The sequence below is a fragment of the Aethalodelphis obliquidens genome, unplaced genomic scaffold (genome assembly GCF_003676395.1).
Source record: "Aethalodelphis obliquidens isolate GAN/ISIS:26980383/991018 unplaced genomic scaffold, ASM367639v1 scaffold81, whole genome shotgun sequence".
In the NCBI taxonomy this organism is placed as follows: Eukaryota; Metazoa; Chordata; class Mammalia; order Artiodactyla; family Delphinidae; genus Aethalodelphis; species Aethalodelphis obliquidens.
The window spans coordinates 1,118,412-1,145,684 of NW_020838025.1; the positions used below are offsets into that span (position 1 = coordinate 1,118,412).

A 27,273-nucleotide genomic window follows, 5' to 3' on the forward strand; every position below is an offset into this window, starting at 1 on the left:
TCAGATACCAGCGTTTTCAAGCTACAAGCTTATAACCTCTTAGTGAATAGCAAAATAAAACCCAAGAATTTCTGATTGTCATCTACTTAAAGGTAACAAAACAGAAAGGACAGAATAGAGAATACCATAGCGCACTGCATGTATTAAGGGTAACTTCTGTTTTGTAAAGCTTTTGTTTGAGATACACACTCGTGCACCCATGAACACACCTACTGGCTTACAAGTAAAATGTATTTCTCATTATGTTAAGCCACTGATATAGACCATGTTTGCAATGTCAACTCCACCATATGTAAATTTACACTAGATATGTCGGTCATGTCACTTAACACTCCCACTCACCCTCAGAAGAAAAGCTGTTCTACTCAGAGCTTCTGCAAAAGCAGCAGCCCAAGAGCCCACATTTCACACCATCATGGAGGCCAAAGCTGATTGGAAAAGAGCTACTTAAGCACCTGATCAAATAACAGTAAATGTTTAAGTGACCTATTTAAGTGGGGGGAAAGTGGCTGAGCCTATATGATTCTCTCTCAAGAAATTGACCTGGGGAGACCTCCAAGATGGCAGAGGGGTAAGACACGGACATCACCTTCCTCCCAACAAATACACCAGAAATACATCTACACGTGGAACAGCTCCTACAAAACACCCACTGAATGCTGGCAGAAGACCTCAGACCTTCCAAAAGGCAAGAAACTCCCCACGTACCTCGGTAGGGCAAAAGAAAAAAGAATAAACAGAGACAAAAGAATAGAGACGGGACCTGCACCAGTGGGAGGGAGCTGTGAAGGAGGAAAGGTTTCCACACACTAGGAAGCCCCTTCGCGGGCAGAGACTGCGGGTGGAGGAGAGGGGAAGCGTCGGAGCCGCAGAGGAGAGCACAGCAACAGGGGTGCGGGGGGCAAAGTGGAGAGATTCCCGCACAGAGGATCGGTGCCGACCGGCACTCACCAGCCCGAGAGGCTTGTCTGCTCACCCACCGCGGCGGGCGGGGCTGGGTACTGAGGCTCGGGCTTTGGAGGTCAGAGCCCAGAGAGAGGACTGGGGTTGGTGGCGTGAACACAGCCTGAAGGGGGCTAGTGCGCCACAACTAGCCGGGAGGGAGTCTGGGAAAAGGTCTGGAGCTGCCCAAGAGGCAAGAGGCCATTGTTTTGGGGTGTGCAAGGAAAGGGGATTCAGAGCACCGCCTAAACAAGCTCGAGGCCATTGTTTTGGGGTGTGCAAGGAAAGGGGATTCAGAGCACCGCCTAAACAAGCTCCAGAGATGGGCACGAACCGCGGCTATCAGCGCAGACCCCAGAGACGGGCATGAGGCGCTAAGGCTGCTGCTGCCGCCACCAAAAAGCCTGTGTGTGAGCACAGCTCACTATCCACACCTCCCCTCCCGGGACCCTGTGCAGCCCACCACTGCCAGGGTCCCGGGATCCAGGGACAACTTCCCTGGGAGAACGCCTGGTGTGCCTCAGGCTGTGCAACGTCATGCTGGCCTCTGCCGCCGCAGGCTTGCCCCACATCCGTACCCATCCCGCCCCCCGGCCTGAGTGAGCCAGAGCCCCCGAATCAGCTGCTCCTTTAACCCTGTCCTGTCTGAGCAAAGAACAGACGCCCTCAGGCGACCTACACGCAGGGTGGGTCCAAATCCAAGCTGAACCCCAGGAGCTGTGCGAACAAAGAAGAGAAAGGGAAAAATCTCCCAGCAGCCTCGGGAGCAGCAGATTAAATCCCCACAATCAAGCTGAAGTACTCTGCATCTGTGGAATACCTGATTAGACAACGAATCAACCCAAAACTGAGGCAGTGGACTTTGGGAGCAACTGTAGACTTGGGGTTCTGCTGTCTGCGACTGACATGTTTCTGATTATTTTGTTTATCTTAGTATAGTTTTTAGCGCTTGTTATCATTGGTGGATTTGTTTATTGGTTTGGTTACTCTCTTCTTTTTTTTATTACTTTTATATTTTAATTATTTTTTATTTTAATTATTTTCTTTCTTTTTTTCTCCCTTTCCTTCTGAGCTGTGTGGCTGACAGGGTCTTGGTGGTCGGGCCTACTGTCAGGCCTGAGCCTCTGAAGTGGGGGAGCTGAGTTCAGGACACTGGACCACCAGAGACCTCCTGGCCACACATAATAACAATTCGCAAGAGCTCTCCCAGAGATCTCGGTCTCAACACTAAGACCCAGCTCCACCCAAAGGCCAGCAAGCTCCAGTGCTGGATGCCCCATGACAAACAACTAACAAGATGGGAACACAACCCCACCCATTAGCAGAGGGGCTGCCTAAAATCATACTAAGTTGACAGACACCCTAAAACACACGATCGGATGCTGCCCTGCCCACCAGAAAGACAAGATCCATCCCCACCCATCAGAACACAGGCACCACTCACCTCCACCAGGAAGCCTACACAACCCACTAAACAATCATCAGCCACTGGGGACAGACACCAAAAACAATGGGAACTACAAACCTGCAGCTTGCGAAAAGGAGACCCCAAACACAGTAAGTTAAACAAAATGAAAACACAAAGAAACACACAGCAGATGAAGGAGCAAGGCAAAAACCCACCAGACCAAACAAATGAAGAGGAAATAGGCAGTCTACCTGAAAAAGAATTCAGAGTAATGATAGTAAAGATGATCCAAAATCTTGGAAATAGAATGGACAAAATACAAGAAACATTTAACAAGGACCTAGAAGAACTAAAGAGCAAATAAACAATGATGAACAACACAATAAATGAAATTAAAAATTCTCTAGAAGGAATCAATAGCAGAATAACTGAGGCAGAAGAACGGATAAGTGACCTGGAAGATAAAATAGTGGAAATAACTACTGCAGAGCAGAATAAAGAAAAAAGAATGAAAAGAATTGAGGAGAGTCTCGGAGACCAGTGGGACAACACTGAATGCACCAAAATTCAAATTATAGGGGTCCCAGAAGAAGAAGAGAAAAAGAAAGGGACTGAGAAAATATTTGAAGAGATTATAGTTGAAAACTTCCCTAACATGGGAAGGGTAATAGTCAATCAAGTCCAGAAAGTGCAGAGTCCCATACAGGATAAATCCAAGGAGAAACATGCCAAGACACATATTATTCAAACTATCAAAAATTAAATACAAAGAAAAAATATTAAAAGCAGCAAGGGAAAAGCAACATAACATAAAGGGAATTCCCATAAGGTTAACAGCTGATCTTTCAGGAGAAACTCTACAAGCCAGAAGGGAGTGGCAGGACATATTTAAAGTGATGAAAGGGGAAAACCTACAACCAAGATTACTCTACCCAGCAAGGATCTCATTCAGATTTGACAGACAAATTAAAATCTTTACAGACAAGCAAAAGTTAAGAGAATTCAGCACCACCAAACCAGCTTTACATCAAATGCTAAAGGAACTTCTCTAGGCAGGAAACACAAAAGAACGAAACGACCTACAAAAACAAACCCAAAACAATTAAGAATATGGTAATAGGAACATACATATCAATAATTAAATTAAATATAAATGGATTAGATGCTCCAACCAAAAGACACAGACTGGCTGAATGGATAGAAAAACAAGACCCGTATATATGCTGTCTACAAGAGACACACTTCAGACCTAGGGACACATACAGACTGAAAGTGAGGGAATGGAAAAACACTTTTCATGCAAATGGAAATCAAAAAAAAGCTGGAGTAGCAATTCTCATATCAGACAAAATAGACTTTAAAATAAAGACTATTATAAGAGACAAAGAAGGACACTACATAATGATCAAGGGATCAATCCAAGAAGAAGATATAAAAATTGTAAATATTTATGCACCCAACACAGGAGCACCTCAATATATAAGGCAAATGCTAACACCCATAAAAGGGGAAATCGACAGTAACACAATCATAGTAGGGGACTTTAACACCCCACTTTCACCAATAGACAGATCATCCAAAATGAAAATAAATAAGGAAACACAAGCTTTAAATGACACATTAAACAAGAGGGACTTAATTGATATTTATAGGACATTCCATCCAAAAAACAACAGAATACACTTTTTTCTCAAGTGCTCATGGAACATTCTCCAGGACAGATCATATCTTGGGTCACAAATCAAGCCTTGGTAAATTGAAGAAAACTGAAATCGTATCAAGTATCTTTTCTGACCACAACACTATGAGACTAAATATCAATTACAGGAAAAAAACTGTAAAAAGTACAAACACATGGGGGCTAAAAAATACACTACTAAATAACCAAGATATCACTGAAGAAATCAAAGAGGAGATCAAAACATACCTACAAACAAATGACAATGAAAACATGACAACCCAAAACCTATGGGATGCAGCAAAAGCAGTTCTAAGAGGGAAGTTTATAGCAATACAATCCTACATCAAGAAACAAGAAAAATCTCAAATAAACTACCTAAACTTACACCTAAAGCAATCAGAGGAAGAAGAACAAAAAAAACCCCTAAGTTAGCAGAAGGAAAGAAATCATAAAGATCAGATCAGAAATAAATGAAAAAAAAATGAAGGAAACAATAGCAAAGATAAATAAAGCTAAAGGCTGGTTCTTTGACAAGAAAAACAAAATTGATAAACCACTAGCCAGACTCATCAAGAAAAAAAGGGAGATGACTCAGGTCAACAGAATTAGAAATGAAAAAGAAGTAACAACTGACACTCCAGATATACAAAGGATCATGAGAGATTACTACAAGCAACTATATGTCCATTTTAGGACAACCTGGAAGAAATGGACAAATTTGTGGAAAAGCACAACCTTACAGACTGAACCAGGAAGAAACAGAAAATATAAACAGACGAATCACAAGCACTGAAATTGAAACTGTGATTAAAAATCTTTCAACAGGCAAAGGCCCAGGACCAGATGGCTTCACAGGTGAATTCTAACAAACATTTAGAGAAGAGCTAACACACATCCTTCTCAAACTCTTCCAAAATATAGCAGAGGGAGGAACACTCCCAAACTCATTCTACAAGGCCACCATCACCCTGATACCAAAACCAGACAATGAGGTGACAAAGAAAGAAAACTACAGGCCAATATCACTGATGAACATAGATGCAAAAATCCTCAACAAAATACTAGCAGACAGAATCCAACAGCACATTGAAAGGATCATACACCATGACCAAGTGGGGTTTATTCCAGGAATGCAAGCATTCTTCAGTATATGCAGATCAATCAATGTGATACACCATATTGACAAACTGAAGGATAAAAACCACATAATAATCTCAATAGACGCAGAAAAAGCTTTCGACAAAATTCAACACCCATTTATGATAAAAACTCTCCGGAAAGTAGGCGTAGAGGGAACTTACTTCAACACAGTAAAGGCCATATATGACAAACCCACAGCCAACATCATTCTCAATGGTGAAAAACAGAAACCATTTCCTCTAAAATCAGAAAGAAGACAAGGATGGTCCACTCTCACCGCTATTATTAAACATAGTTTTGGAAGTTTTAGCCACAACAATGAGAGAAAAATAAATAAATAAATGGAATCCAAATCGGAAAAGCAGTATAGCTGTCACTGTTTGCAGATGACATGATACTACACATAGAGAATCCTAAAGATGTTACCAGAAAACTACTAGAGCTAATCAGTTAATTTGGTAAAGTAGCAGGATACAAAATTAACGCACAGAAATCTCTTGCATTCCGATACACTAATGATGAAAAATCTAAATGAGAAATTAAGGAAACACTCTCATTTACCACTGCAACAAAAAAAATAAAATACCTAGGAATAAACCTACCTAAGGAGACAAAAGATCTGTATGCAGAAAACTATAAGACACTGATGAAAGAAATTAAAGATGACACCAACAGATGGAGAGATATACCATGTTCTTGGATTAGAAAAAGCAACATTGTGAAAATGACTATACTACCCAAAGCAATCTACAGATTCAATGCAATCCTTATCAAACTACCAATGGCATTTTTCACAGAACTAGAACAAAAAATTGCACAATTTGTATGGAAACACAAAAGACCCCAAATAGCCAAACCAATCTTGAGAAAGAAAAACGGAACTAGAGGAATCAGGCTCCCTGACTTGAGACTATACTGCAAAGCTACAGTAATCAAGACAATATGGTATCGGCACAAAAAGAGAAATATAGATCACTGGAACAGGATAGAAAGTGCAAAGATAAACCCACGCACATATGGTCACCTTATCTTTGATAAAGGAGGCAAGAATATACAATGAAGAAAAGAGAGCCTCTTCAATAAGTGGTGCTGGGAAAACTGGACAGCTACATGTAAAAGAATGAAATTAGAACACTCCCTAACACCATACACAAAAATAAACTCAAAATGTATTAGAGACCTAAATGGAAGGCCAGACACTATAAAACTCTTAGAGGAAAACACAGGAGGAACCCTCTCTGAAATAAATCACAGCAAGATCCTTTTTGACCCACCTCCTGGAGAAATGACAATTACAACAAAAATAAACAAAGGGGACCTAGTGAAACTTAAAAGCATTTGCACAGCAAAGGAAACCATAAACAAGACGAAAAGACAACCCTCAGAATGGGAGAAAATATTTGCAAACAAAGCAACTGACAAAGGATTAGTCTCCAAAATATACAAGCAGCTCATGCAGCTCAATATCACAAAAATAAACAACCCAATCCAAAAATGGGCAGAAGACCTAAATAGACATTTCTCCAAAGAAGATATACAGATCACCAACAAACACATGAAACAATGTTCAACATCACTAATCATGAGAGAAATGCAAATCAAAACTACAATGAGATATCATCTCACACCGGTCAGAATGGCCATCATCAAAAAATCTAGAAACAATAAATGCTGGAGAGGGTGTGGAGAAAAGGGATCCCTCTTGCACTTTGGTGGGAATGTAAATTGGTACAGCCACTATGGAGAACAGTATGGAGGTTCCTTAAAAAACTACAAATAGAACGACCATATGACCCAGCAATCCCACTACTGGGCATATACCCTGAGAAAACCATAATTCAAAAAGAGTCATGTACCACCAAGTTCATTGCAGCTCTATTTACAATAGCCAGGACATGGAAGCAATCTATGTGTCCACCAACAGATGAACGGATAAAGAAGATGTGACACATATATACAGTGGAATATTACTCAGCAATAAAAAGAAATGAAATTAAGTTATTTGTAGTGACGTGGATGGACCCAGAGTCTGTCATACAGAGTGGAGTAAGTCAGAAAGAGAAAAACAAATACTGTATGCTAACACATATATATGAAATCAAAAAAAAGATTGTGATGAACCTCGGGGCAGGACAGGAATAAAGACGCAGACGTAGAGAATGGACTTGAGGACGCGGGGAGGGGCAAGGTTAAGCTGGGACGAAGTGAGAGAGTGGCATGGACATATATACACTACCAAATGTAAAATAGATAGCTAGTGGGAAGCAGCTGCATAGCAAAGGGAGATCAGCTCGGTGCTTTGTGACCACCTAGAGGGGTGGGAGGGAGACGCAAGAGGGAGGAGATATGGGGATATATGTATATGTATAGCTGATTCACTGTAATAAAGCAGAAACTAACACACCACTGAAAAGCAATTATACTCCAATAAAGATGTTTAAAAAATAAAGAAATTGACCTGGGTAACTATACATGGAAGCTGAGAGGATAACATGAGGCAGCGCTGGACCATGCTAGGTAACCTCAAATCTAATTTACAAGAACTCAGAAACTCTGAGTATGCAGGAGCTCTCAGGACAGAAGACAGACCTGGCAGAAAGGGCAAATGAGCCAATTCATGAGAAGAAATAGCCAACAGGCCACTTCTGAGATGCAGTCACATTCCTGGCCAAGTACCAGATAGAAATGTGGTTCCTGCTCTTCCAGAGCCCTGGCTACACATCTGGTATTTAGCGAAACTTTAGAGGCTCTGTTCCAGGTAACCTCAAGACCCTAAAGAAAACAGTAGGAGAGTAACCCTATTTGTCACTTCGGAGTCTCAGCTGCCTCAATATATAGTAGAGAAATAGTACCCGCTCTCATGGTATTGTCACAAGCTCGACATAAGCTGAGTGAAATGACCTAGTATAATCCCTGGTGCACAGTCTCCTCTGCAAACACTGTGTTAATAATTTAACTGCATGTAAATAAATTAATATTATGATGATCCAATGACAGGTCCCATAGCTACAGTTATCTGCACTGCCTGCTCACACTGAGAACTTAACCCCAGCTGAATATGAGTTGAGCAGACAACAGCCATACTCCTTTGCACATAACCGCCAGAAGCAGGGTTTCCTGCCGCCCCAAATATGAACTACTCCATTTTTATGTTATTGCAGTTGGACGGGTAGCGGAGTTTATCTCCTACACTAAAGGGGAAAATAATCTGCAATTTCCTTTTACTGGCAAAAATACTTCCTTCTGCAGAAGCTGTCCATTGGCTATGGTCCTTATCCCCCCAGATAACAGATATACAGGTAATAAATGCCATAATAATTGTAAGACATAAGAGTACGGATTAATCATGTAGAACATCAACAGGCTATAAGTACTCTGGATAAATCAACCAAAATTGAGAAAAAAGTTTTTAAGCGCTAGTTCCACATTTAAAGATTCAACGGTAATTTTGATGGTGACAATTTCTCTAATCAATCATCATGGAGACAAATCACTCTGTGGATATGGCTCTGATGAATAGCCCCATCACTGGACCAAAAGAAGAGACACCACAAGGGGACATCTTAAGGTCAAGAGGGCAGATACAAGAATCTAATGGATGATTTTCCCAAGTGCAAGCTCAGTATTATAGAGCCTTTCCCCACAGTTATTCAGAACTCCTCAAAGTAACCGAGCCTTCTTTCCTTTTACCTAATTACACTATATTCCTACAGACTCCTGTTGTTCTTGAATGCATCCATCTACCTCCCCAAAAGAAATACCAAGTGGAGGATGAGGGAGGCTGTAATTTAATTTGATTTCGTAGTATGCAAATACCTACCATAGGTAGTTCTAAACTATGAAGATACCAAGTTTCCTAATGTATCAAAGACATTTATTAAATCCAGGAGGTAGCCAAAGTGTCAAGAATTTGTCCTTTAAAATAAAAATTAAAAACAGCCTCCAAATAGCCCCAAATAGGAAACTTCCTGGCTGTTTTCCCCACTGAGTTTTTTGGCTGTTATTTTCACTTATGGGATTAGGTTTTTGCCTTTACTCATTCATTTATACATTCACTCATAATTTCACCACATATATACTGCAAGCCTACTGTAAGTCAGGCAATGATGTGCTAGGAATAGGATAGGAAACATAACAGACAAAAATCTCTGCTTTCATGCAGATTTTATTCCAGTGGGAGTAGATGGACCATTAACAAGAAAAGTAAATCACATAGTATGTTAGAGGGGTAAGTGTCAGGAAGACACTGGAAGAAGAGCTATTTATTGGAAGCTGAGGAGACAGCAAGTGCAAAGGCCCTGAGGCAGAGTGCACCTTGTATTGGAGGAACACCAGTGTAACTGAGCAGCAAGCATGGGATGAGTCCAGAGAGTAACCAGGGGCCAGAATACACAGCCTCCCTGGTCCCTGTAAGGCTTAGCCTTTATTTTGAGTAGAGGTAAGAAATAACTTGAAGGTTCAGAACAAAGGGACAATATCTCAGTACATTTTAACAGGATCACAATTCAACAATATAACTATATAGCTGCTATACAGAGAAGAGACCAAAACAGACCCACGTAGATGCAGGGAGTTGAGCTGGGAAGCAATGGGGACAATCCACCTCCACAGTGACAGGGTGGCAGCAGAGAAGTAGCTCTATTCCGAAGTTACAGGCAAAAGACTTTGCATCAAGTCGGAAGTAAGTTATGGGAGAAAGAGAAGAGTGAGCAAAGGCTCTAAGGGTTCTGACCTTCACAAGTAGAAAATGGAGTCATTATTTGCTGAGAGAAAGAAGAGATTATGAGAGAAGCTGATTTGGGTGGGAGAGAAGGGAGTGATCAGAAGTCAACTTTTGGAAAGGTTAACTTTGAGATGCTGGTTAGATACCAGAAACAAAGCTGGATATCCTTGTCTGACGCTCAAGGAAAGGTCCAGTCTAGAGACAGAAACTTGAAAGTCATCAGAGTAGATGATGTATTTAAAGCCACAAGACTGCATGAGATCACCAAGGGAGTGCAGATAAAAGAGGAGCCCCAAGGATGGAGCCTCTGGACCCCCCAACAGGTAGAGGCTGGAAGAAAAGAGATCAAGAAGCTACAGGTGCACTGACTTTTTCTCAAATCCTCTGACCCTCCATCACCCCAAAGGGTCCACATAGCGTACGTGATGTTTTCTCTGCTTGGGACTCCTCCAGCCTGCACCCGCCCCTCTAACAACATCTCTGACCTGACACTTATCTGGTAGCTGATCAGATGGCAGCTCTTGTCATCTCCTTTGCCACCTTCCCTTGACTGACAGCATCTTGCCCAGACAGGTGCCCTTCCCACAGGATCTCAGAGCAGCACAAGTACGTCCTTCACAGTATTAACACAGCAATTCTACATGTACATGTGGGATAATTTGGTGTCTGTCTTGCCATTCAGGGTGTCAGTAAGGACATGAAAGCAAAGTGGAGTCTGTTTGTGCTCTATCTCCACTGCCTAGAACAGGGGCCTCCACAAAGACTATGTGAATGAAGGAATCATTCATCAATCTCTCTCCTCAGTTTTTTGCTCAATGAAATAAGACCCTCTTTGTCTGGGACCCAGGTCTAGGTTTCCAGTTGAAACACCTCCTTTTGTACTTACACCAACCAATATGAAACACCCCTGTGCTCATGTCCTCCCACTTTCTTGGAGCACTTGTCTCTTCTGCTCCGTACCTGCCCTCAGGGCCTAAGGCACACACACCCACATTTTCACAACCCATTGTTCTCTCCATAGAATCAACAACATAAATATTGGCACATCTACCACTCAACTGCCCTTTGCTTACTAAGCTCCAACCAGAGTAGTTTTTTTCTCAATCTCTATATATTTTTCAGAAGGGGTTACAGTTCCACCATCGCTATAATTCAGAAAAAGAAAAACTTCTAAAAGTGACATGAACAACATGGAAATGTACTCAATACACAGGAAGCTACAGTGAGGTATCCCCAGTATTTGGAGATAAAGTCAAAAGAAAAAAAATACTTCCAAACTGAAACTGAAAAAAACAAAAAGTATAAACTAGTTTCACACATCTACTTGTGTGTGCATTTTTCTAAAGAGAAGGTCTATGGCTCACAACTTCTATCAGATTCTCAAAGCAGGTATAGCTCCCCAGAAAAGAAAGATGGCGAAATGCATATCCATCCTACAGCCTAACCCAGAGACTAGAAAGAACACTGAGGATCATCGTGTAGAGACGTGAAATGATTTATAAGACACACTGTTCAGGAAAAAAACAAGTTGTAACAGCTGCACAGTATATCATTTATGTAAATGCACATAAGCTTTATTTTTTCCTTAAATGTATATACGTGGATTTCAAGAAGAGCGTTACCAAATTGAGAACAGCACTGCCTAGACAGAAGGCGAAAGAGACTGGGATTGCAGATATGATCAAAAGAGACTTTGGGGGCTTCCCTGGTGGCGCAGTGGTTGAGAGTCCGCCTGCCGATGCAGGGGACACGGGTTCGTGCCCCGGTCCAGGAAGATCCCACATGCCGCGGAGCGGCTGGGCCCGTGAGCCATGGCCGCTGAGCCTGCGCGTCCGGAGCCTGTACTCCGCAACGGCAGTGAGAGGCCCGCGTACCGCAAAAAAAAAAAAAAAAGAGACTTTGGTCTCATCTGAAATGTTTAATTTTTTTCATGGAACATGTGCTATATATTGCTTATATAGTCAAAATCAATTTTCAAAAATGTTGAGGGAACACCACAATCTAATTGTACTGAAATGACAAGAGTGTAACAGAGCCCGCTCCCTGCCCCAGGCTAAGCAGATCCCAGCTCCAGCCCTCTTAGCTGGACCAGGATCTCTGCTGGGGTTCCCAGGTCCAGGCACATGGACCTCCAGTTGTGTTTATAAAGATACAAACACTCCAGGACACCTACTCTCCAATGTAACAGTGTACACGAGTACACGTCTAAAGCCCTGACTAACTGTCTACATTGTAAGTACCAAAAGTAAGCCAGATGTGAAAAATGGGAATGTTTTTTCTATTTTTTAAACATAAAAGATAGATATGATAAAAGGTATTAATCACCATTTAAGGTAAAAACATAATTTTATGAGACTGCTATGTTGCAAAAATGTAAATGGAAAATTCTATGACTGAAGAGATTATTTTAAGCAGCAACTCACTGAACAACCGAAAATTAATTCAGACAAGTGTGAAAATGTAAGGGAAAAGGATGAAATTGTTGATGACCTCTAAATGCATTAAACATTTCTGCAAACAGGAAGATATTCAGATTTATTACATCTGTTGAGCTCTGATTTTCAGTAGAAAACAGTGTCTTTCACAATAAACATGGTGTAGATTCTAAAAGAATAAGTCCCACCAAATGGAACTGCTAAAGACTCCAAAGCGTGTTATATTTTCCACTGAATGAAATTACACTGGTAATCAAATGGCCATTTTTCAAATCGCCCTTTCTCATTTGGCAGTTCCAGGTCAACCAGAGCAAACTATGTGTGTCTTAGGAGCTGATTCCAGAACTCAAGAGACCAAAGTCCTAACTCTAGCTATGAACCTAGTTAGCCACACTAACGACAGCTGAAGACGTACTTTAAAGAAAACATAAAAAATCAGTTCCAGAATAGAGTTTAAAATTTTTGAGCAAACTGAAGAAACATTCAAAATGATTTCAGATTACTGATAAAGCCACGTGTCAGCAAGTATAAAGGAAGAGTCCAGTAAGAGGATGACTGTAGCAGGTGTATGTCAGGTGACTGCATTCGGTATTGAATCCAAGTAGAAAGTTGGCCTGTGTGCTTGTTTTTGACTCTGGAGCCTGAGCACCCTTGTCAAAGGTACCTGGGGTGTCAAGGAGGTGGAAATTACACAAACACACCCCATGGCAAACAAATGGGGTCAGGGCATGGCTGGCAAGTGTGGCTTTGGGGCTGTCACGGAACTTAACAAAACAAACACGGGTTTCGCAACTGTCAGTTTTTAGTCCAATGCATAGTACGTGATGGGGGGAGGGGTCAAGTTATGACAAAGAGCAAAAAGACTTCAAGATTGATTTTTTGTTTTCAGTAATATTGTAAATCCTTCTGGGAGCCCATTAAAGGATGAAACTGATTAGAAACCTGAAGCTCACTTTGCATGGAGGACTCAGCTGCTACCCACCTAGCACTAACTGTAGCAGGTACTCAGTGTTCAATCCCACACTAATAATACAATCAATATTTTTCTTCAAACCCACAAGCTTTGCCCAGAGATCCAAGAACTGCTGTCTCAGTCCTCACGATGTCGTTTTAGGTGATTCGCTGGGCCATTCACCTGTGTGTGGCAGGTTCCTTTATCTCTGGGCACAGATCTCTGGAGGACAAAAATGACTTTTCAAATTGAAACCTCAATTTTCTTCCACTTATGACCAACTAAAACCTGGTAACCACGATCATTTATTTCTCATATATTAGTGTTCCCCAAGGCCTGAAGGGCAGCATAAAGTTATGTTCCCTGGAATGAAGAAATCCTATATTTCTGAGGAAGAGTAGATCAATACCCTCTGACAAGCAAGTGAAGGAAGAGTAAGCCTGGCACCATCTGATGACAGCACGGAGCTCAGGTTGTGTTCCTGACAATGGGTCTACATGGAGACCCTGTCAGCAAAGCCACACTGCTACCCACATTCACCACTAAGTCACTATAACCCAACTAGGGAAGCCTAGACTTTCTCTATTCTATGAAGGCCCAACTAAATGCCTCTCTTACTCAGTTCTAACTCTCCCTCATTCCTAGGTGACCACATGCAACAGTTAAACCTGTCCCAACACCATACACGGAGAACCACCTTTCGTGGTTGTCCAATGAAACCAAAGGAGACACATCATAAACACACACACGAAGACAAATTACATTCAGACTGAAGGCTTCAGGACCTTACACAACAACCAGAAATGACTGCAAACTGCGGCTCTTCTAAAGAGTCTCCTGCATACTGGACGCTTCTCACAGTCAACTGATAAAAGTTTCATCACCTCAGGAGGCAGTCATGTGTTGGCAACAAAGATGAGAGATTTTTGGGCTTCCCTGGTGGCGCAGTGGTTGAGAGTCCACCTGCCGATGCAGGGGACATGGGTTCGTGCTCCGGTCCGGGAAGATCCCACAAGCCGCGGAGCGGCTGCGCCCATGAGCCATGGCTGCTGAGCCTGCGCGTCCGGAGCCTCCGCAACGGGAGAGGCCACAACAGTGAGAGGCCACAACAGTGAGAGGCCACAACAGTGAGAGGCCCGCGTACAGAAAAAAAAAAAAAAAAAAAAAAAAAGATAAGAGATTTTTACAAAATAAAACAATCAACAGCAGCTAATGCACAGGTGTGCTCACACGCACCCTTCCCAAGTAGAAAGTCAAGATACATGCCAAATTGAGATCTAACCCCTTTGCCAGAAAACCCTTTGTCCTCTTCCCTTTCTGGGATCAAGGCCTTACTCGAGGAAGAGTTTTGTGTTAAAGACAGGATGGGGACTACCCTACTTATTTGATATTATTAAAAGTTAAGCATGGGGGCTTCCCTGGTGGCGCAGTGGTTGGGAATCCGCCTGCCAATGCAGGGTACACGGGTTCGAGCCCTGGTCTGGGAAGATCCCACATGCCATGGAGCAAGTAAGCCCGTGCACCACAACTACTGAGCCTGTGCTCCGCAACGGGAGAGGCCGCGACAGTGAGAGGCCTGCACACCATGATGAAGAGTGGCCCCCGCTCGCCCCAACTGGAGAAAGCCCTCGCACAGAAACGAAGACGCAACACAGCTAAAAATAAATAAATAAATAAATTTATTTAAACAAAAAAGTTAAGCACGGAAAGATGATGGAAAGTCAAAGTGTTCCAAAACCTGCCCTAAACACTGTAGCCCCTTTACAAAGAGAGATCAGGGCACAAGGTCAGACAGAGAAACAGAGGTGTCTACCCCTTACGGAAAACATCCTGACATTTTTCATAATTCATGAAGCCTCCTCTCTTTAAGGTCCTAACTGCAACCTGGATATTTACTAATTGCTAGGCTTCTAGAAAAGTAATCGCTGCTTTCTGTTGTTTTCCCTAAAAGCCAGAGCTGCTTGCAACTTTTTAGTGGGCCACGGGGGAAGGACAGAAGAGAACTTCAGGACAGTGATGACCCCTGGAGAGGAAGGAAAGAGAAAAGGACTGGAGAGGAGGATGGTTAACTGAATCTGTCTCAAAAAATAAAAGCCTGAAATAAATATGTTAAAATGTTAACATCTGTTCAAGCTGGTACCTGGATGGCAGGTACCTGGAAATCTATTACACAAATTTAAGTTTTAATTTTTCTACATGCTTGAAGTACTTTATAATAAAAAAAAATTAAGATGTTTTAAAAGTGAAACAGAGGGCTTCCCTGGTGGCGCAGTGGTTGAGAGTCCGCCTGCCGATGCAGGGGACACGGGTTCGTGCACCCGGTCTGGGAAGATCCCACATGCTGCGGAGCGGCTGGGCCCGGGAGCCATGGCCACTGAGCCTGCGCGTCCCAAGCCTGTGCTCCGCAACGGGAGAGGCCACAACAGTGAGAGGCCCGCGTACCGCCAAAAAAAAAAAAAAAAAAAGTGAAACAGAGACACAAAAGGCACAAAGAAAATGCAGGCTGGTGCCCAAGTGATGCAAAGTGGCAAAGTCCAATCATGCTGCTTTGATTAAGTGTAATTGCCACCAACACAATAAATACACACAAGCCTCCCGGGAACACTCAAATCCAAGATAACACACGCTGCGGTTAGAACCCATTTTATAGCTTTACATTTTATCACCAGATAGTCTTCTGATATCAGTCTTGTTAACAAAAGGCACATCAGCACATTGATCCTTGGCCAAATAAAACACATGCCCATATTTGAAGTTGTACTGAAGGATATGTAGTATTATTTCAGTGCGCATTTGTTAATCTAAATGAAAGCCAAACTCCAGGAGGCATAAATATGGCAGCCTGGTTTTTGGTACTAAAGCTAAGCTGGAGCAGGGTGTAAGTGACACAGAAGTACACATTTTTGTTTAGCATTCAGAGAGCAACAGAAGGATTTAGGCCTGTGCTAACAAACGCAGCTGCTGTCCCACAGAAAGAACTCAAAAAATCCATACTTTTCTTCTTGAGGATCTGCTACCAAATGGTCCATACCAACAATGGAATGACAACCATTTAGAGCCATCTTGGCCTGTGTGGGCCTTGTCACCAGTTTTTCCAAGTATCTGCATTGGCATATAATACCACAAGGTCATCAGATTAGGGAATAAGGCTACCAACATGCCGGTTCTGTGGACAGATGATACCACCTCACCACTGCGAAATTCACAGAAGCATCACGGAAGTTGCAAACTGTTAGCACAGGAGCCAAGTCTGGCCCATAGATATTGTTGGGCTCATACAACACTTTTTTTTTTTTTTTGCGGTACGCGGGCCTCTCACTGTCGTGGCCTCTCCCACCGCGGAGCACAGGCTGCGGATGTGCAGGCTCAGCGGCCATGGCTCACGGGCCTAGCCGCTCTGCTGCATGTGGAATCTTCCCAGACCGGGGCACGAACCCATGTCCCCTGCATTGTCAGGCGGACTCTCAACCACTGCGCCACCAGGGAAGCCCTCATACAACATTTTTTAAAACTTGAATTAGGATAATACTCGTAAAAATCTGGCTTTCTGTATTCTCTTTTTTAAATATCAGAAAATACTGTAACACGGGGCTGGTTTGAACTAAGTGTCCGCTGCTCAATTCATACAAGGCCTATGGACCAGAGTCCCCGCCACTTCCCCTCACCTACACTCACCAGCATCACTTATAATACCAGCTGCTCTGCCCTGTAGGCATTTTAATCTGTGGCATAACACTAAGGGTGTCACACCGTGAGGGGAGTGGAAATACATAACTTCTCCTTAGAACAAAATTAGGGGGCGTGAGAGAGACAGGAAGAAAGGGCTTGGTTTCTAGAATTCTGAATTCCAATACAGGGCAGAAGAGGGGAGGAAGAGTCATCCCCATTATCAACATGCACCCATTTCCATGGTCAAATTTATGAGCGCCAACATATACAACTTCTTCACTTATGCTGACGGGTTCCCTAAATACATAAGATTCCTGACTCTGAACAATGCTCATTTCGGCTTCAGAGGGAATCACTTCTGCTCCCATATTGCCAAAGGACTCACAGAGGTGCACTGGCCTGTTTTTCATGCAACGCTCCCACCACCCAAGCCAGCCACGGGAATTCCTTCCTACTTGGTAATGCATCAGATGCCCACAAATGCTGTACCCAAAGTCACATCAAGTAAACCAAGCATCACACTGTGACACTGTTAAGCCAGGAGGAAAATAAATTACGGCTAAAAACAACAGATGTTTGATGCAGAGAGGAGAAATTACTCATCAACACAAAAGTGTCAGATACTCGCAAACAAAAGATGCACACGGGGAGACAGAACAGAATGCCATTCATTAACCATTTTCAAGAAAATATAAATGTGTCCCTATCAAATGAAATTTCCAAGGAAGAAGTGTAATAAGTTCCCTGTTGTGCGTAGGTACATATATATACATATATCATACATATACATATGTATATATAGCCATAATTATGATAAAGCTCAGGATATATTAAGCTACCACTACATACACACTCTATAAAGAAAACAAGAAAAGATACTGAGTAAGGGGGCTTCCCTGGTGGCGCAGGGGTTGAGAGTCCGCCTGCCGATGCAGGGGACACGGGTTCGTGCCCCGGTCCGGGAGGATCCCACATGCCGCGGAGCGGCTGGGCCTGTGAGCCGTGGCCACTGGGCCTGCGCGTCCGGAGCCTGCGCTCCGCAGCGGGAGCGGCTACAGCGGTAAGAGCCCGCATACCACACAAAAAAAAAAAAAGATACTGAGTAGGAAGAGTTTCCAGAGTCCATGGTACATCAGTCTTTTATTTGATAAAAACCTGATAAATTTTCCTGATCAGAACTGTCAAAGTTCATGTTCTCACTAGTGCCTGCAGAGTTTCAAGAAATATTTCACAATCTAAAAAGAAGAGTCTTTCTCCTTAGGGTTACAGGATCACTGGTAGAAAAAATTAAAACCACAACTAGGCATAATGTCCACAACTTGGTCTTCTCACTCCCGCAGATACAAAAAGAGAAGGTACACACTCACCGCAGAGAGCTGGCTCCACGTAGGCCTCAGTGGCTTATGGTGAACCACAATTTTTTCGTCTGATTTCTTTTCTTTAGGCTCTGACTCTTCATCAGAGTCAATGTCAAGGGCCTTTTCTTTGTAGTTCTGATACAGAACAGCGTTTTCTGCAAGAAAACCAAATCTTACATGTCACTAATTGCCCCCCCATCTTGATGCTACTTGTTCTAAACAAACATCTGTATTTATATGTATACGATGTCTGGTCTCCAGTTAAACAAGAGACAAATGGATTTTGTCACTGAAGAGTCATTACCAAAAAGTGATTTTCTCACTCACACAGCTCTACCCCCAATTCATCTGCAGGGGAAGGGGAAGGGCCCATACATGAAATGCCAACTGAAGCAGAGTTTCCATGTCTCTGTCCACTACCCATGAAGGTCATGCCCCGTTACATCACTGTTTTTTAGGTTAAATTGAATTTACACCCTTTTGTCTATCTATTTAACAAATATTTACTGTACATCCACAATGTGCCAAGGGCTGAGAGTAAATAGAAAATGAAAGACATTTCCCATGCCCTCATGAGCTAAAAATTTAATGAGAAAAATAGTCGAAGTCATTCATTCATGTATTTATTCAACTGATAGTTAGAAAATGCTTACTAAAAAAAAAAAAAAGAAAATGCCTACTAGACACTAGCGACCGCTAGGCACTGGGGCTACAGCAACGAACAATAACAGAAAAAGATAAAAATCTCCTTCTTTGTGGAGCTGACATCAGAGTGAGGAGAGAATGACAATAAATGAACAAGTAACTTTTATAATATATCAGATGCTGATAAGTACCATGGAGAAAAATACAACAGGGAAAGAAGGAGCATGTTACAAGGGGTGACACGTAGATTTTAAACAGGGTGGTTTAGGAAGCCCTCACAGAGGTGACATTTAAGCAAAGATCTAAAAGAAGTGAGAAAGTAAGGCACCTGTACAGCTGGGGAAAGAACATCCCATCAGAGAGAACAGCAGGTACAAAGGCCCTGGGGCAGGAGTCTGTTTGGTGCAATCTATATGTACAAGGATCAGCAAGGAGGCCTGTGTGGCTGGAATAGGGTAAGGGAGGGGAGAAAGTACAGGAGTTGGGGGTTGGGATGAATAGAGGGCAGACTTGCCTCAATGTCATTGAAAGGACGTTGGTTTTTTACTCCAAGTGAGAAGGCAAGTCATTTTAGAGTTGAGGACACAATGATCTTGCACAAATACATACCTACAAACCCAAAGATTTACATACAGGGGCTCTGAGAACAGACTGTCAGCAGGATATGATCTAGTCTGGGGATCAGAGAGGTGTTAATGAGGAATATCTTAAGATCTGAAAGCTGAGAAACTACAGAGCTACAGAAAAAAAGCACATGTAAAAGCCCTGAGGCAAGAGGACATATGTTACCTAAGAAGAAAAAAGGAAGGTCATTCACTGGAGTGTGGGTGTCTAGCGGACAAAGGGTGTAAGGTGAGTTTAAGGGGAAGAGCCAGACAGTCCAAAGAAGCAGAGTTTTGCAGGCAATGTTAAAGAACTGGATTTTACCCTGAGTCCAAAAGGACTGAGTTTCTTTCATACTGTAAGGGCTGTATTTTATCCCGATTGCAATGGGAATCCACTAAAAGGAAAGGACTTTATTAGACTGGAAAAGCAAAATATTGACTACGTAAGGGACTAATTAGGATGCTACTGAAGCGGTCACTGAAAGACAGTGGAGACTTGGGGGGATGGGCTGGATACGGGGGTCAACTGGATATGGTGGTAAGGATGTTTCCTAGCTCTATAAGTCCCACAACGGAGAAGTAGGAAATGGGAACTCCAGAAGAGATTCACCTTTAGAGGAAAGATTATGAGTTTGGTTTGGGATATACTGAGTTTGAAATGCTTTTCCCATCTACTGAAGCCAGCAAACATCTGCCTCATCTCTCAGCAACTACTGCATGTTCCATATGCACCATTACTAAAGTAATACTGGAATCTATGCAATATTTTACTGTTCTCTGATTGTTCTAAATATGTAAAGCAGATTATGAGGGTGTAGACTGAGTTCCCCCCCACCTCTGTGGTGTCCTTTAAAGTACTTAGTGTGTGGCACAAAATATATGCAGACGTTGTTGATATACATTCATTCATTCTCACAACAACGTGGGCAATAGCATTAACTTCATTTTACTGAGGCTCAGTGAAGTTAAGAGCCTTGTTCACTGTCACTCAACTGATGAGCAGAAGCAGCAGGACAGGAACTCAGGCCCCTGGTTCCAATAGCACAGGTTCTCACCACTCTACCACACAGCTTCCTGACTTACATTCTTGTTAGTCATTAACTGTAAGGCTCCTGCATTCCTCATGTACATATATGTGAAAAAGAATTTCTAGGTCATCATATCTGAGAAGAGAGGAGAGAGTGCACAGAAACAGCTCCTTGTAAAAGGAAACAACATAAAACTAGTTATAGTGAAGGTCTGTCCTCGGACTTCACAAAAGCTCGACATTTTCAACCCTTTGAGGCAAAGGTCCCAAAACCACTATCAAATTCCAGAAGATGCAAAGCATCTCTCAGAACTGATACTACGTAGATGCTCTGTTCACTGCACAGTCATAACGGGGTATAAGCGGAAGCAAATGGGACTAAGAACCAGCTCTCTTCCTAGTCCTGGCTGTGTGAAAGTGGACAAGGTACTAGACTCTCCGAGCTTCTAGTTTCCTCAATTATAAAATCTGAATTTATCCCAGCCAGCTAAAGTACTGTATCTGGATTTCTTCCTCATAGAGAACAGTTTTCTAAGCTTGGTACAGTAAATACACTTTTATAAACTGGTCTTGTTTAAATGATCCAATGAGAACTGATGTTTATAAGAGTTATATAAGGAAATGTTTTGTAGTCAGCCAAGGTGATATAATTCTGGGTGGTTTTACCTTAGATTTACTTATAGAGGGGCATACCCTTCTTCATTGTTCTTTAAAGGTTGGGAAATCTCAGCATTTCAAAGCATGACAGAAAGTAACTACCCTCACCTGCACCACACTCCCCCAGCCCTACAAGCACTGCACCTGGGGCTTCTCCCTTTGTGCCCTTCCAGACCACTGACACTGGATCCATCTACACGAAGTCCGCTAATCTGATTAGGGTTTGAACACCTGGAGAAAGCTGCTTTTATTTTTGAGATCCTTCACAAAAATATTATATGGGTTCGAAATTCTCAGGAGCATGTTTCTGTCAGCCAGGAGAGTTAGATTTCCCCCAAATTGAAACTGGATTAGGAAACAGGAAGTCAGAAATGATATTAAAATGCAGAAATATGGGGAAAAGAACATTAAGTCAAAGGAAATATGACTTAAGATCTAAATGCCAAAGTTAATTTTTAACTAAAGGGCTAGAGCTTGCCCTTACTCTTTCTCCACTTTTTGAGGGAGGTGGGGATGGAGCCAGAGGAGAGAAGAATTAAAAATCCCAGAACGTTGGTCTGACAAAGTCATCTGCTTACAAAGAACGCCATTAATTTTACTCACTGCTGGTGAATTTAGCTTAGCGCAGAGCTCTGTGCTGTATAATTTGTGAAGAAGTTGTACATTTTTCTCATCTTGACTTTTTTGTAACTTCAGTTGGATTTCAACTTACAATTGATATTCCACATTGAAACAGCAATAAAAGTCTGGAAAATCAAATGCTTACCTTCCCCATCAAATGTTCCTTGTCCTTTCAGCATTTTTTTCTAAGAAACAAGAAAAGCAAAAAGAGGAAAAGCAAAGCAAACTATGTATGAATGAGCCAAACAGAAAATACAGCTATTTTAAGAAAAAGTATTTTTTGTTGTTGTTACATTCATTAGATTTCCAAAGGCATACAGCAGATGATCCCTGGAGTAGTTCACTCGTAACACTACTACAACTCGCCAAAAAGGTGAAATAAAATGTACAACATCCCCCATGCTCTGTCGATACAGCTTGAGGATCCTCAGATGACCAGTAGTCCAGCTTATTTCACTACTCATGATTCACCATCACTGTTAAATTGAACTTTGCTATACTTGCAGAGTTGGAGGGGGGAAAAAAAAAACACATAAAATATTATGGAACTTCTTTAAGGCCATGGGATCTAAAATAAAACAGGCTTGCTTGTGTATTACACATGTGATATTTATATAGACTCTCTGATTAATCAAGAAAAGATGTGGCTGCCAAAATGAATTCCTGCCCGATTGCTGAGATCTGTCTTGTGTCTGGAGAAGACAGCACATGCACACTCCAAAATCTCCTTCCCTAGTTTTCCCTATTTCTTTATGTCATATTTAGTAATATTTTAATGAGCACAGCTCCTAGGCCTTTATCTGGGAGCAACACCATACCATTCATTGAAACCTGAAGTTTTCAGCTACCAAGTTGTTAAATGCACTCAAGGATTAAGTGGGCACAAAATGGGAATAAGATACAACCACAGGCAGTGGTGAGAGAAACCAGAAACAGCAAAGATGACAAACTATGTCTTTTGTGATCTGGCAACTGACTTTTAAAATTTACATTTTACCTGAATGGTATTTAGTATGTGATCACCACTGAAAAACATAATTCGGTAATTAAATCATTAGTGTAAGTAATTAAAATAATCAATAGGCTCAAGGGAAATCGGTTTTCCTGTATCAGCTGTGATGAATCAGCAACGAATGACTGACATTGCTAAACAAGCACCAGGCAGCGCGGCCACATAATCAAGAGTGCAGAGCCACGCCTGCCCACCATCCCCTTTTCAGCTACCTGTGTTAAAACTGTTCGGGGCTCACTCAGAAAATACTTAATTTTCTGTGTTTTTTTCCCTCATTTGTCCCCCACTTTTTGCCCGAACTTAGAAAATTAAAACAATAAGAGTTTCAGCTCCTCCCATGAAGCTGCATTAAACTGGGCTGTGCCTGCCAGCAACAGAATGGGCAAGAGATAAATGTGCACGGGTCTGATCCACAAACCACAGAATTAAAAAATTGGGCTTCCCTGGTGGCGCAGTGGTTGAGAGTCCGCCTGCCGATGCAGGGGACACGGCTTCGTGCCCCGGTCCGGGAAGATCCCACATGCCGCGGAGCGGCTGGGCCCGTGAGCCATGGCGGCTGAGCCTGCGCGTCCGGAGCCTGTGCTCCGCAACGGGAGAGGCCACAGCAGTGAGAGGCCCGCGTACCGCAAAAAAACAATAAAAATAACAATAACCTCTGGTTTCCTCTGTGCCCTTCCTCCCCACCCCCGTCACCTTCACCTGTGGCTTAGTGAACGCCTAACTTGCGACACTCTTGCCCATTCTTACCTTTATCCTTCCCAGGCTGGAAAACTTCTCCTTATCTTCCATTACCGCTTTCAGAATAGGCTGGGACATTCTGTTCTTCTTCTTCGAGGTGGTAGGACTGTCAAAATCAACGCCACTGACCACCGCCCTGCGATAGGACGTGGACCTCAAGCCTCTCCGCAGAGACCCCGGACTGTCCAAGTCGTTCTCCGCCTCGCCCTCGTCCTCTGCGGGGCCCAGGGGCGCTCCAAGGCCCTCCACCATGCTGCGCACCTTAAGCAGTCTCTTGTGGGGCTCCACATTCTGACTGTTGGATTTACTTATCTTAATTTCCGAGGCCAGACTCTTCGGAATGATCTGCTGTTTCCCCACTTTGAGGGCGGCGGGGCTGTTTGTGCTCAAAACCACTGAAGGATTCTCCAGGAGCTCGTTCTCCTGTGAGGGAAGCCTTTGGAGGGGGAGTTTTTGCTCCAAAGACCTTTTGTGAGGCGCGGGAGAGAGTCTCGAAGGTCCCCGCTCAGGGTCCTTAGCCATCTGGCCGGACAGCGAACGCGCGCCTGGGGAGGCGGTATTAGGGATAAGCGCACTTGCAGCAGGCGAAAGCAAGGGGCTGGCGGGGAATCCGGCCCTGTCCCCCTCGGGGCTGCAGGGGGCAGACGCATGAGGAGTCCGCGGGCGGTGCAGCGGCAGCTGCGCGGGCGAAGTCGCAGTGCCGTTCGCTGGGGATTTGGGGTAGCCGCCCGACGCCGCTCTGGGTTCCTGGGGTGACTTAGGCCGTCGAAGCCGAGGAGAAACAGCCCTGTACTCCGGGGAGACGGTCCTCCCATTGGTCACCAACCTCCGATGGGCGCACAGAAGCAGGGGGCTCCTCTGGATCGTCCTGCCGTCGGAGGCGGTGGGCACCTGGGCCGGAGTCTGCGCCGCGGGGGGCTTCCCTCGGTCCTCCACCGGGAAATCCGTGATCAGCAACCCGCTGGGGCTCTGGTAGGACTGGGGCCTCGGCTTGCTCCGGCCCAGCAGCTGGGGCTGAGGGGTTGAACGCCTCCGCCACAAAGGGGTTAAGTTGTTGCTGGAAAAATCTACTTCGGTCTTGCCGTCCATAGCAGAGCCTCGGGCGTCAGCCCCGGGGGGCGGAGGGCGGGGGGACAGCACCCAGTGAGTCTTGCCTAAAGAGGAAAGAAGTCATGGAACTTCGCCGCCGGACAACCAGGCACGCCTTGCAGACACGCGCGCTCTGAGCCCGGGGATCACCCGGCTGCCGCGCGGGACACAACTGCGCGTCAATTACCCGCCCTTTCTGGGGCAAAAACTGCGCCCACCGCGCCGAGCAGTCCAGTACAGATATCTGGGCTGTGCCCAGGCGGATTAATCCAAGCACCTCCGCGTCTTTCCCGCGCCCAAAGACCACCCGCACGGAAAGAAACAGCCACCAATTCGCCGGGTGCAAACTGATGCACGAGAAGCTTGGGACGAGTTCAGCTTTCTCGGGAAACTCGCCGCGGGACGCTCCCCTCCTCCGCCAGCCAGCCGCCCGCCCCCGTCGTTGGTCCCCTAGCGCCCTAGCTGCCCGTCTCCCAGGCGGATTTACCTTAAGGGCTTTGCAGAGCCCTAGGCCAAAGAGCACCCACCGCCCCGTGGGTGGCCAGGGTCCCAGACCGAATCGCGGCAGCAGGAGCTCTGGAGAGCTCTGCAGCCGACCAGGCGTCGGCTCCGCCCCTAAGCTTGACCCCGCCCTCAGCCTTGGCCACGCCCGGGCCCGCCTCAGTCGCAGCCATCCTGGAGCAGCTGCCCTCCTGCCCGGGTCTCTCGTTAAAAAACACACTAGCGCACCTGGGCTGGGTGCCGAGCTCCCGGGTTCCGGGCCGCGAGATGCAGGAAAGGGGCGGCGTGGGAGCTTCGAGCGCGCAGGTCCGTTGCCTGGAGCACAGCGTGGGAACGAGCGTGGGAGCCCTGCCAGGATGTAATTTACGAAGCCCTGGGTCCCCCGGGGGATCTCCCCGGTAGAAACCCGGAATGCCGAGCAGAGTAGGGTCTGTGAAATGCGTGAGGTGGTGCGGGTAGCTCTGAACGCAGAAAGCCAGACGCCACTCAGCATTCAGGTTGTCTTAAAACACAAATCCGATGCCTTGCTCCCCTGCTTAAAATATCTTACAGACTGATAAGTTTTCTTGTTTGTGCCTGGAGTATTTCCGGAGGAATACTTACAGCCAGCTCGGGGGAGGAGAAACTGGGTGCCTAGGAAACTGGAGGGAGGGAGTGTTTTCATTCAATAATCTTTGTATCTTGTATGCTTTGGATTGCGAATGTTACCTATTAAAAGTAAACGCAATTTAAATTACAAAAAAAGCTTATTGGTTTCTAAGCATACACAGAATAAAACTCAAAATCCTCTCCATAGCTTATGAGGCCCTACAGGAAGCGCTTACGTCTGTAGCCCAGTCTTTTCCCCCGCAACACTTGTTCCTTCAGTGTTTTTAAGCCACACCCACTTAAAGTTTGACAGCCTCAGAATGTTCCCTTTTGTTCCTCCTTGACCTTCTGACCTGTCACTCCATCAGAGAGGCCTTCCCTCTTGAATCAGATTATGGCTTATTTATTTTCCCAGCCACCTGTTCTCTTCCTTTTCTCCACTTGCCACAATACTCAAATATATTTAATCATGTATTCATTTTTGTTTATCTGTTTTATCTTCTTTTGACTGAAAGCTGCAAGAGGGCAGGGGCCATGTTTCTTTATTACCCCCTCTGTATTCCAGGCATATAGAGGGCACTTAACAAATATTTGTTGAATGAACGAATGAATGAATGAGAGGAGTGATGTGAAGACAATGGCCAACTGCCCCAGGGTGCTCCGTTGCCAAGTGGTAGAAAGTTGGTTGTGTCCTGAACAAGCTCCAGCTATGTGAGAAGCATAAGGCAAAGTTGAGAAGACAGATGATTTTTATACCATAAGATCTGTATAATTAATTCTATTAGCAAGACATATGGGCTGTTCTCCAAGTTCTCTTTTTTGGCATTCACGCAGTCAGTAAGGATGTATCGAGCACCCACTGAATGCTCCTGTTTGCCCTGGACAGATTGAATGTGATGGCCAAAAAAATTTTTTTTTTTTTTTTTTTGCGGTATGCGGGCCTCTCACTGCTGTGGCCTCTCCCGTTGCGGAGCACAGGCTCCGGATGCGCAGGCTCAGCGGCCATGGCTCACGGGCCCAGCCGCTCCGCGGCATGTGGGATCCTCCCGGACCGGGGCACGAACCCACGTCCCCTGCATCGGCAGGCGGACTCTCAACCACTGCGCCACCAGGGAAGCCCGATGGCCAAAAATATTAAGAGGCAATCTCTGGGTGGTGGTGAGATGAAGCCTGATGTTTTTCATGCTTATTTATACTTTGCTATACTTTCCAAATACTGTACATTAAATATATGTTACTTTGATCTGAGATATTTTTGTAAACTAGAAGAAATGGCATCAAAACATTTATAAGAAATTTTTCTAAAAAAAGAAATTTACCAAATATTTTGGTTAGAAGAAATATGGCTGCTTACATACTTATACCTACCCACTTTTTAATATAGGACATTTTCTATACTAACCCATATTACTTTTATATTGGAAAAATATAATACATTTAATTTTAAAAGTGCTTAGCTAATGACAAATGAAATGTTACCTA

At 44.0% G+C, this 27,273-nt stretch overlaps 1 protein-coding gene across 6 annotated transcripts in view; it reads right to left on the reverse strand.

Moving 5' to 3' along the window:
- Positions 1-25,308, reverse strand: part of ARHGEF26 (Rho guanine nucleotide exchange factor 26) — a 181,122-nt gene extending 155,814 nt beyond the window's left edge. For 4 of the 6 annotated variants that reach the window (XM_027092789.1, XM_027092790.1, XM_027092793.1 and 1 more), the window contains exons 1-3: positions 23,623-24,702; positions 22,009-22,048; positions 18,318-18,463 (exon numbers count right to left, since the gene is read on the reverse strand). In XM_027092789.1, the coding sequence (XP_026948590.1) occupies positions 18,318-18,463; positions 22,009-22,048; positions 23,623-24,702 (1,266 nt within the window). Of the gene's footprint in view, positions 1-18,317; positions 18,464-22,008; positions 22,049-23,622; positions 24,768-25,189 lie in introns of those variants that run through there. The other 2 variants (XM_027092787.1, XM_027092791.1) reach the window with 2 other exon arrangements.
- Between the last annotated feature and the right edge of the window lie 1,965 nt (positions 25,309-27,273).